The sequence below is a fragment of the Phragmites australis genome, chromosome 23 (assembly GCF_958298935.1).
Source record: "Phragmites australis chromosome 23, lpPhrAust1.1, whole genome shotgun sequence".
Classification (NCBI taxonomy): domain Eukaryota; kingdom Viridiplantae; phylum Streptophyta; class Magnoliopsida; order Poales; family Poaceae; genus Phragmites; species Phragmites australis.
Genome location: NC_084943.1, coordinates 5,089,791 through 5,101,391, shown reverse-complemented (window position 1 = coordinate 5,101,391; position 11,601 = coordinate 5,089,791). Strand labels below are relative to the sequence as shown.

Genomic DNA, 11,601 nt, shown 5'->3' with positions numbered 1-11,601 from the left:
GGTAGCTCTAGCTGCTGCTGTGAATACACAAGGGGTGAGGAGGGATGAGAACAGAGTCAGAGACAGAGGCACAGAGCAAATGGGAACAGGGGGATGAGAACAGAGGGGGGGGGGGTGAGGCCATGAGGGGGTGAGGGAGCGAGAGGGATGAGAAGTTGAGAACCTGCAAACCTGAGAATGGAAGGGGGTGGCGGCGGCAACAGGAAGGGGGCGGCAGCACCAGGAAGGGGGTGGCAGCTACAGGAAGGGCTAGCAGAGTTACGGCTCTGAAGGGGATGGTGTGTGGCAACTGTGAAGAAGCTGCGGCTGGTGGGCTGATTAGGGTTATAATTTCTAAATTGGACTGGTGGGCTGAAAAATGGGGCAAGGATAGCCCAATCGATCTACAGTCGAGCGCCCAGTCGCCGCCTAGTCGTCGCAAGTCGCCGCCCAGTCGAACTGAAAGTGGTTGGATAGTAGTTATAAGGATAACTGCTACTTTATAAATGATTATACTCTGTTTACTGATGTTTGCAATATAGATTACATGATCTTGAGCTTCACGGAGGGGGTGAGCTGCTTGGGGTAAACAATTTCACTTGCAGCCAGACATGGGACTCATGGTTCTCAAGTTCGGTTTTTCCGATTTTAATCGCTGGTTTTCGTCCGATATCGACATATTTCCGTTTGGATTTGCTTGTTTCCATATAACCAGCAATCCCGTATTTATTTTCATTTTTGGCTTTCCCGTTTTCGTTGCCACCCGATTGAGAAAATGTGAAAGTAAAAACAGTTAAAGGTTCTTCTGACCGTTTTCGTCCGTTTTCATCCCTAAACAGGAGGGACTAAACTGCTGGCCGTTACCTAACACTTATGTTACAGACTTACAACGAATATTCTTGGGGGTGTACACAAGGGAATAATCCTAGTTCAGTCGTCTGTCGGTCTGTACCAGTGGCTTTTCCTCCGCTTAGAATTCTTGTTAGATGGAGTTGAATAAATACATGTTGAATTAACCACACTACAGAAAGGTCAATCACTGCTGGTCTAAAAAACTACAATATTACCAGTTTTTAGATTATCACTGGTCGCTAAATAACCAGGACTAATATTAAGTATTACTACCGGTTTGTAGCTCCAACCGGCAGTGATAGTTTGTATCACTGCCGGTTCTTAGCTTTAATCTATCGATTGATATCATTTATCACAGTTAGTTCAAGCTATGAACCGGCAATGATATTCAATTCTAGAAAAAAAATCGAAATTGAAACAGGCATGCCATAATTAACTAAGCTTTATATTACTAAACCAGAATTATTGTTTTTCATCACACAAATAAGCAGTCATCATTGTACGCCAAAACAAACAACGTGGCTTTGCGTGCGCAAAAGGAACTCTAAAACTTTCAATTCGTCATTGTAACAAAAGAACCACTGCACCCGTTGCGCACCTACGCCTACTACGGCCAATTGGGATCGGCCACGACGGAGAAGTCATCGTTGTCGTCCTCCTCCTCAGCCCCCTCCTCCTCGTCTTGCTCTTCATCCAAGCTCGGTCAGCGCCTCTTCGGCTCCGGCTCATCCATGAAGAAGTTCCAAACTTTGTCATCGGACGGGGACCCCACCGATCTGAAGTTCGACAAATGCGCCTCATATGAGCTCTCTAGCGGCGCTAGAGCTTCATCGTCGGACGAAGGCACGGAGGTGGGTGGTGTGGTAGGAGATGGTGGTCGTGTTGAAGGGGAGCATGGAGTGGGTGCTAGAGTCGGAGATGATAGTGGAGTTTCCATCACGACGGCAATGATGAAGAGGAGAGGGTGGAGAGAGAGAGAGAGAGAGAGAGAGAGAGAGAGAGAGAGAGAGAGAGAGAGAGAGTTAGAGAGAGAGAGAGAGCTGAGCAATCGGCTGGGGAGTTAAATTTAAAGGCTTTCAGGAGAAGCCAAACATGAGGAGACTGGAAGCTGTACTGGCAGTCGGTTATCACTGCAGTGATAATTTACTATCACTACCGGTCCATGTTACGAACTCATAGTGATATATCAGTGCTAGTTCGTAATAAAAAGCGATAGTGATAGTGATTATTACTATTGGTTTTTGATGGCTCATCTTTTCATATTCAGGTTGAACTTATGAATCGATCATGATAAATTATAGCTGCTGATTATAACAGCATCGGCAAGGATGATCTTTATGTAATAGTGAACCATGCCTAAAAATGCAACAGTTACCTGCTTTTCGGAGTCAGGCAGCAAACTAGGAGAAAGATATATAATCTTCGAGCAGGCCGCCTTAAGTGTCATTGTCAACCATCATCAACACTGAACCACCATGAGCCGGTGGAGAGGTGTAAGTCAGCCACGAACTCTGAACTGCCCACGAGAAGACTTTCGAAGAATAAATAAATGCACCGATGTTTCCAGCTTTCAGTAACAGTACGGACAAAATTATTATTCGGTCATCCCGAGTGCATAGCCTTCCCAGAAAATCACCCAACTGAAGAATTTCACACCGTGCAACTGCGCGTGTATAAACTCAATCGTCGGCAGCAAATTGACTGTTTGGTCAGAGAATTCGGTACAGGCACACAATTTAGCTCTGTGTAATGGACTGAAACTCAATCGTTGGCAGAATAGTTTTTCAAACTTGAAGATAAGCTGTGTTGGAAAGACAAACCTTGTTCAAGTACAGGTTCAGAGATAGGCGCTAACTATGGAAGCAAATTTTATAAGACTCGATCTTATAAAAGACTCTCTTTCCTGTAATGGCACGTGTCCGTATATTTTTTATTCTTTTCAGTCCAACCATTAGATCGCATGATGGATAGTATAGATAGGTCTCACTAGAGTTTTTCTAGATAGAATCCTATAAAATTTGCTTCCACCAGTTTTAGAGTTTAAGACAAATAACCTGCAAGCATCTGATCTTGCAGCTACCACAGCAGCTACATATGCAAACACGCATTGTAGTAACAAATTTGAAATAGTGGATGCTCTTTATAGACTGGAGCACACCAAACTCAAAAGACAACAATATACCCTTCACACACGCTTGATAATCATTTCTGTGCATTTCTGCCCCTAAGAACTGCATCAAATGAAAAGTAATAAGTAATTCAGTTATGATGTTTGTATGGATATATTGACACATGTACATAACTGATATCCATGTTACATCTCTAAGTAGTAATAAGTAGTAACCCAGTGATTAATTCTGAAATAAAAAATTGCACCCTTGTGAATTGAGTCAGGCATTGCAGGCAACAAGACATTGAGTCTCCCAGCAGCTACAAACGCAGAGTCCAGCCACACTCTGTTGAATAACTAAGCACACTATTTTGTAGTGTAAGGATTCAATTATTTAGGGTGAAGTATCACTAGAATGTGACTGCAGATTTAAATACAACAGAGTAACAATGAGAAAATATGCCTGTTTCGATGTCAGAGTTTCTGAAAAACCATGGTATTCCGAAACTACAATTTTGGACTTGTATTTTTTGAAGAACACTTTTTAAGAACTCAATTTTGGACTTGTTATTCAATGATATCACAGTATCCAGTAGCTAGAAACCATAGTCTTTTACAACTTTCAAAGAAACTACGATGTGTTTGGTACTTGCGGTATTATGTGCAGTATTTGGCTTAAAGAATAATGTTAGAGTATTCGTACAGATAAAGTAACTCTTGGACGTATATTTGTATTCTTGGCTGCAGACTGGCCGTAACTTTATTTAATAATTATTTTACCTCCGAGAACTATTCTAAGATACAATGGGTCTTCAAACTTGTTTAGCTGTACGCTAGTTCTGCACTATATCTTCATTCTCAAACAGAGAACCTCTTCATGTCGACGCACGTATAGAAGATACACCACATTGTATCTTCTATACGTTCAATTTAGCTCTTGGATGGACAATTACACCACATTGTATCTTCTATACGTCCAATTACATCTACACACATACACATCTAGACTTCCAGTGCCTGAATAACGAATGAGTAGTGTAAAAAAAGGGAGTACATCCGTGCCTGGTAGACCGCGCGATCTCTTCAGTATAGCGTAGGAAAAACAAAATATGTATAAAAGTGCAATCCCCCCTCGTGTTATTTCTAATTTAAGAGGTGCTTTTGACGTTTCATAACACTTCACAAAAGAGAATAATATTAATATCCACTGACATCTCCATATAAGATTTGACTTACTTAAATACTTTACGCTTCCGAAATTGCAAATTCATTACTATTACTTGAAAGAGGAGCTTGAAGGCAATCATTTGGGTATGTTTAATTCTTCGATGGACAAATAAAATTTATTTTGCATGCATCATAAAGACGTCAAGATTGCATTAGCGGGAATTATTACAACTAAATATGACAATTCTAGTTTGGCAATAAAAATGATACTGCACACACTATGGCCGTGTTTGGTTGGGCCCTAGCAGGCAGCTCCAGCGCCAGGCAGTGCATCCAGCCATAGGCGTCTGAAATCGAACATCTGGAGCTGCTGCCTGGCCAGGCAGCTCCGGCCAAGGGAGCAACCAAACATGCCCTATATGTAAATTTCGAGTGTGTAAGGTAAATTATTTATGCTGGTATATAAGATAGAGATATTGCTGTGAAATGGAACTCAGAGGTCACGATCACAACATGGTACATGCACATATTTTGTTCATTTTGTTTTGGGAATGGAAGTATTATTACCTAGAGAAAAGCATGACCTACACTCATAATTATTAATCATCGATGTCGCAGCAGAAGTGGTTTAATCTCAATTCTGAGTGTAGGGTTGTTAGGAAGCTTATCGACTGCATTCCTGATGGTGGTCTCAGCAGCCTTTGCCAGGCCATCCTCATGTCGCTTCATGTAGCGAATTGTGACATCAACTGTTGTCAGTGAGTAGAGGTGCTCAATGCCAAAATTATAACCATCAGATGTGGTATTGTTATATGTACGTATGTCAAATTGCAGGTGTTCAAGACTCGGCATCGATCCAGCTTCAAACCTCAGCATCATACCACTAGTACATTCTGTGTGCAAATACTTTAGACAAGGAAATCCTTTGCTGCCCCTGAAGGTAAACCTTTCTTTAGGTTTGTGTACTACTTCCAGGAAGAGGTAGAGTAGGCTGTGCAAGTCTCCAAGGATATCCAGATCTTCCTGTTCCATTTCATTAATCCCCAACTGTAATTTCTCAAGGTTTCTTAGTGACCCCATCCATTCCGGTACCTTAGTGATGTAGCCCCACTTAATGTTGAATTTCCTCAGACTTTGTAGAGCTGCTTGCCAAGAATGACCATCCGAGTCCTCTAGAGAAAAAGGATCATCAAAGTTGTCATCACTCAAATCAATAGTAAGAGAATGAAGACTGCACATGCCTATTTTATAAAGCGAAGATATTAAGATTGATTCCTGTTCAAGGTTGGTTTGACTTTTCTTTATATGAATGACAATTGACCCCATATTTGATAGCTGACCTAGTTCCTGCAAGAATTCCAGTGAAGAACGTCCATCAATACTGATTACTTTCAGCTCTTCCAACTGCTTCATTTGTCCAATTCGAGCAGGCAGTCTTAAAGATTTACCGATGTATAGACGCACTAACTGTTGAAGTTTGTAAATATCATTCGGTAATTCACTTAGCGGGGTGTTTCTTAGATCAAGTGTTTCTAGATATTGCAGGTTTCCAATCCCTGCTAGAAGCCTATCTGTGTGAATCTTTATTGACATCATGCCTCTAAAAGGTCCACTTAGATCCAAGTACTTCAGGTGAAAAAGCCCCGCTACATCTATAGCAATAGCATGCTCTTGATCCTTGAAAATCCACTTATCCTGAAGCATTTTGGGTGGAAGATAGTCTTTCAAATCTAAAACTCGCAAACTAGAAAATCTCAAAAGAGAACGTGGCATTTGATTAATGTTTCCAAAGATAGTAAGTGATCGGACACGAGTTACATCATGTTCTGCCAGTTCTCCTGTGACATCTTGAATATTATGGATAGATATGCGACGAACCGTGTTGTGTGATCTCCCCTCTTGAGCACCGAGAAATGTAATGAAGTTCTCTTCAAGGGATTTGGATACAATAAAATCCAAAATGGTGTCATGAACTCGACAAGCCCGTGCCTGGCCGTCATACTTGATGTCCAACGGTTGGATCAAGCTTCTACTGATGAGCTCATTAAAATAACGCTCTCCAATTTTAGTTTTACTTTTCCCATCTTCAATTTGAATGAACCCTTCAGCAATCCATCTATTTACTAAGCGCTTCCTTTTGATCACTCTATCTTCAGGAAATATGCTCAAGTATAATAGGCATGTTCTTAGATGCTGAGGAAGATCAAAGTAGCTAAAAGACAATATCCTTCTCATTGCTTCAACATCAGAGTTATCTGGAACTGCATAACTTAGAGAACGTAGCACCTCTTCCCATTGCGAGACGGTCACCTTATTAGCCAACAAACCAGACATCGTCAGGATTGCTAATGGAGAACCAGCACATTTTTTCAAGATTCTATCACATGCATCTTTCAGATAAGGTGGGCATCTTTTGCGGCCAAAGACCTTATCTATAAATAACCGTTCAGAATTATCATTATTAAGAGGCTTTATTCTGTAGACATGGTCGCTGGTACAAGAACAACATTCTTCAGCGACATCATTCTTGCGTGTTGTGACAATTATTCTACTGCCAAAATTATTATCAAATAATGCACCTTTGAGAATTCTCCATGCATCTTTGTCCCATATATCATCAACAACGACCAAGTACCTGCAGTGCAATTTTACGACATTCTTATATTAATAAAGATTAATCAGATATTATGCAACAGCAGAAAAACTAAGCAAACAAAACGTACTATCCAGTGGTGAAATGATTTTTAAACGGATCCTAATTTCAACATATTTAATCCACATGCGAAAAGTCAAATAAGCTTCTGTATGACGTTTGATTTCATAGCAAGGATTACACTACAAATACTGACAGTCATATATGAAAAACCAAAATAATTGAAATAAACGTACGTAGCAAATATGGAATTTTGTTTATATTTCATTTTTATTTTGAATAAAAAATCATCCTGAAAAATTATATGCAAGCAATTAAATACACATTCTACTACGATTGTTTCATGTGAATTTTCCTCCAAACAGATATTCTAAGAATAGATGATAAAAATCATCCTGAAAGTGAATACTTTTTTTTACAGTGGACATATCCCCACTATGTTTGTTATTTGTATATTATGAACAACAAGGCCCCATAGGGATCCTATATTAATTGTTAATTGCAGTGTTAGGGACGCAGTGGGGTTTGGAAGACTCCATCCCTAACATCTACTGCTTGGCTACCACATATAAGTTGTTTGTTGTATTTTTTTTCAAGAGGAGGCTCACACTCACCCAGCTACACAGGAGCTACACGAGCGCCTCCGGTGAAGCGCTGGGGCTCAAACCCAGATCACTCCCCCGAGAGCTGCATCCAAGAACCGGTTGGTTCGGCAGCCCTATTTCTAGGCTATGTCTATTGGGTGAAAAGACCGCTCTTTCGTCAAGTCCATAGAAATTTTGGATATAGGGATATTTAGGTACATATCCCCATTTCTTAGATGTATGGTAATACTCCTTTTCGAGCATAACTAATTATATCCCGGTGCTTTGTTAGAAACTACCTTCGGAAAACCCAATGTATAAATGTAATGCATGGTAGAGAGGAGAATAGAACACACTATAGAATGTGATAGAAGAAATTAAAAACCCACCCAGGTAGTACCTATCCATTGGACTCCAAGCTCATGAATTAACAAAATGACCAATAAGCAGTAACACAATGTAAATAACTGAAATACCGAAAACCATAACGCGTGATGATACCTCTTTTTTCTGATGTATCCCCTGAGCTTGTCCATGAGTTGTCGCCGATCAAATTGTCTCAGCTCGTCTAACTTGTCACCTGATCCGAAGTCTAACAGTATATCTCTTAGAACCTTGTTGATATCGGGTTTTCGTGAAACAGGCACGAACGCCTTGCAATCAAATTCACCAGGAATCCTGTCAAAAACCTGTTTGGCAAGAGTTGTCTTTCCTAGGCCTCCAAATCCAACAATAGACACCACCTTGCGTCGATGTGCTGAGGAGTTATCCCCTTCCGTAAGCATGTGGATAATGTGTCCACTTGGTGCTTCAATGCCCACTAGGCCAGTCGCATCCATGTATGGAGCAATGTCCCGGATAGCAATGGAATCATAGCTGGAGCCATCACTATTATCTACTGTCTTCAAACTCTTGTGCCGGTCTTCTGCTGCAGCAATGCGATACTTTAGGCCCTGGATCTCTGTTGCAATTTGGTAATCAGATGGCAAGCTTTTGATGCGGTCGGTGCAGCTTCGAATGGTTGCAATGATGCGATCAGCGTAGTTTGAGTCCTGGGCTTCCTGGAGACTGCGTGCATGCTCATTTTTTGATGTGAGAACGAATTTGTCGATGGCATCCTCAATGTCGTAGGCAAGCTCTCTGATCTTATTCTTCCACAGCTTCTGTTGGTGAGTAGGATCCTCCTCGTTCGACAGATCGAGGAGGACGGCATGGAGAATCTGCAGCTCCTCTTTCAACCACTCGATATTGACGGAGATCCCCCTCAACTGGGACACCTGATCGAGTGTCAAGGAGGCAAGCTTTCTAATGAGAGCACCCAAACTTCCCCCAGCAGCGGTTTCAATCACTCTAGCCTGATCCATCTCTCTTTCTCTCTCTCTTTCTCTGAAGCACAAGAGATATGTGAAAGGACAATTGGACCCGGTTTTTTTTCTGAATAGATTGACCTTCCCTATTCATATAGTTATATAAGGACATACATCGAAATCATCATTCAACAAGAAATAAAAAAGTACAACTAGTCACCGAAGAGGAACATTGTAGGAAGGTGGTAGCACATTCCTCGCAGGTCGCAGCTACAAAGGGATTACCAACCAACACATATATTTTTTTAGCATAGCTAGGTAGAGATCGGAGTTAAATTTATGTGTAGTTGTATCAGTTTGATGTAACAATATGAATTAATAAATCTCTTTTTTTCAAAAAAAATATTTTTTGGAGCGTAGGTAGTTTACAACCGAACATTTTTTCCACTTAATGATGGATTTTTTACCTGCTTCACCCGCTCTAGCTAGGCCGGCCACCAACAACGTTTGGTGAGGGGTATTTTAATTATCAAATGCTCACCAATTTGAACCCATCGCATCTTCCTCCCTTGATGGCTTGAGCAATCAAATTTGTCTGCGTCTTGTGCATGATGTCCAATGGAAAACAGTTTGGCAACTTGTTGCATCAATTTTCAAGGATGATGTTAGCCATGTATATGAACTTAATTCTCAGCCAAAGTTACATTCATAATAAGCTAAAATCAGTAGCCCCTTGAGAACTACAACCCAAATATCAATTTGCCGATATTAGACAGCCAGTCCTGGCAACTAAAGCAATACACCGACCGTGGAAAGTTAGTCATGCATGAATGAGTAACATTTTTACTTATCATGCCCAGTCGGTCCTTTTGGGATTTAATTGATACCTGAGTCAGAAAGATAGATTATGTACACACTACTATACAAATTATTTTTAGAGATGAATTATAACCCATTTTTACAGATGTTTAGTCAATTTTCACAGACGCAAAAGACGAAAGAAGACCTACGAAAATAGACGATTTCACATACGTAAAAGAAATCGCTTATAAAAATCTATTATTACAGGCGATTACTTAAGATAAACGTTTGTGATAATATTAGTTGGATATGATCACCCCCTAACACATGTAGCTGCTTATCGCTCTGGACAACTATCACAATCATGCGTGTATATTTTCCTTGCTGACGGAGCATGAGAGCTGCTTTTTCATTGAATACTTAAGAAAAAAAATATATGACGATAAAATAGAGAAACATAAGAGAACCTTTATGGTGGCCTCAAATGAACGTGAGTCAGTCCATTTCCTTCGTTCCAATGGTTGACATATATTTTATACTTATCAAAGATTAGTTTCTGATAATATATTCGTAAATTGACTTGATATCTTCGAGTGTAGGGATTAATCACGAGACGAGACAATCGATGTATACAGGTACGGGCCTCCGATTGGAGTAATATCCTATGTCCTATGGGGATGTTGCTACCATATATTGATGATCTCGAGTACAAGCAATGTGGCTAAAATTATTACAGGGAGTAGATCGGATCTAATCTAATCTAAGGCTAAAGTCGTCGAATGTCTTCTCTGCTAGAGTCTTGATGCTTGCCTCGAGTTCTCCCTTCTCTCCCTCAGCATTTTCGCCTTATATAGGGGTGAGGTACTGACTCCTATCCAGCCATAGTCGATAGTGAGTTGTCTTCCTTGATGTCCAAGTAGATAAATCCGTTTTGAATATTGATCGTACCAGGTTGGGTAACCAATCTAAACCTTTCTGATATGTACCCCCTTGATTCCGGGTGTATCAAGTACCACAGATTCGATTCCGTGATATCTGAAGCTTTCTAATATGTATTGCACATACTTTGTCTGTGTGTGATATACTCCTTATACCCATATACCCCATAGTTAGATATTCGATAGTAGCCCCCTAACTCTACTCCGGACGAGAGGTTTCCATAAGCACCTACTCGAGTACTGCCAAGTTTAAGCTTGGTTGAGTAAAGTAGATCAGGCTCATGGTCGAAAGAATCGAGTATGGACGAATCCTTTCTCGAGTATCGAGTGGAAGCTTAGTTGGGTCAAGCGTCCTCTGACTAACCGCACTCGAGACTCGTAGAAAAAAGATTTAAAGAACTCAACTGATCGATACCCGATTCCGAGTAGAGTTAAAAAAAAAACCTTTCAAAATTTGAAACGACGGGTGTAGGCGCATTTAATATGGGCAAAAGGGCGTGCAAAGATTCGCACGTCGTCATCGTTCCTCTTTTCATGCCAGTCGAAGTGTTGTAAAGGTGGAAGTGGATGAAGAGACGGTAAATTTTTTATTATTTACCCGTATGACCCGGACTTGTAGTAGCCATTCCTCGTCATTGCCACCAGTCTTTCTGCACAAGCCTTTCAGCTTTCTCCGCTCCAGCACTCACCACCACTAGAAAGAACTTTAGATCCATGGATCCCAACTCTTCCTTAGAGATCCTAATTCCTCCTCGCCGGAGAAGCAGTCAGATGCAACAGCTATCGGCACCTCGCCCGATCAGTACAATGAGGCGAGGTTTATGATCGAGGCCTGGACACCCTCGACAATGTAAGAATCTCGGCTGGCGGAACTTGAAGTGGAAGGAGTGGTGCCGCCGTGCAGCCTGGTTGAATGGAGGACGGTACCCGGTGAGAGATTCCCTTCCTGCAAGATCGAGCACGAGTTTGTAGTTTTTGAGTCCTTCTTCCGTTGCGGTTTTAACATTCCTCCTTCTAAGTTTTTTCTCAATGTGCTTGATTGGTATCAAATTGAGCTTCACCACCTAAATCCCAACTCTGTCACCATGCTTAGTGTTTTTGTCCATCTATGTGAGGCTTTCCTTGGCATTGAGCCAAGTTTGAATCTTTTTCAGTACTTTTATAAACTGAAAAGGATTACTGAGAATAAATGTGTTGGGGGTGTGGTTTC

The 11,601-nt window shown here is 41.0% G+C and overlaps 1 protein-coding gene across 1 annotated transcript; it reads right to left on the bottom strand.

Annotated features, from left to right (window-relative positions):
• Window positions 1-4,276: 4,276 nt before the first annotated feature.
• Window positions 4,277-8,709, bottom strand: LOC133906424 (disease resistance protein RGA5-like). Its single transcript, XM_062348320.1, has 2 exons — window positions 7,847-8,709; window positions 4,277-6,743 (listed from the first exon to the last, which is right to left on the bottom strand). The coding sequence occupies exons 1-2, from the start codon at window positions 8,707-8,709 to the stop codon at window positions 4,712-4,714; spliced, it is 2,895 nt and encodes a 964-aa protein (XP_062204304.1). The 3' UTR covers window positions 4,277-4,711.
• Window positions 8,710-11,601: the final 2,892 nt, after the last annotated feature.

What these genes read in the sequence shown, in the direction of transcription:
- LOC133906424 (XM_062348320.1), bottom strand. Translation starts at nt 8,709, where the DNA reads ATGGATCAGGCTAGAGTGATTGAAACCGCTGCTGGGGGAAGTTTGGGT. An exon ending in GGATACATCAGAAAAAAGAG is followed by an intron (nt 6,744 to 7,846) that starts GTATCATCACGC and finishes ATTGCACTGCAG; the next exon opens with GTACTTGGTCGTTGTTGATG.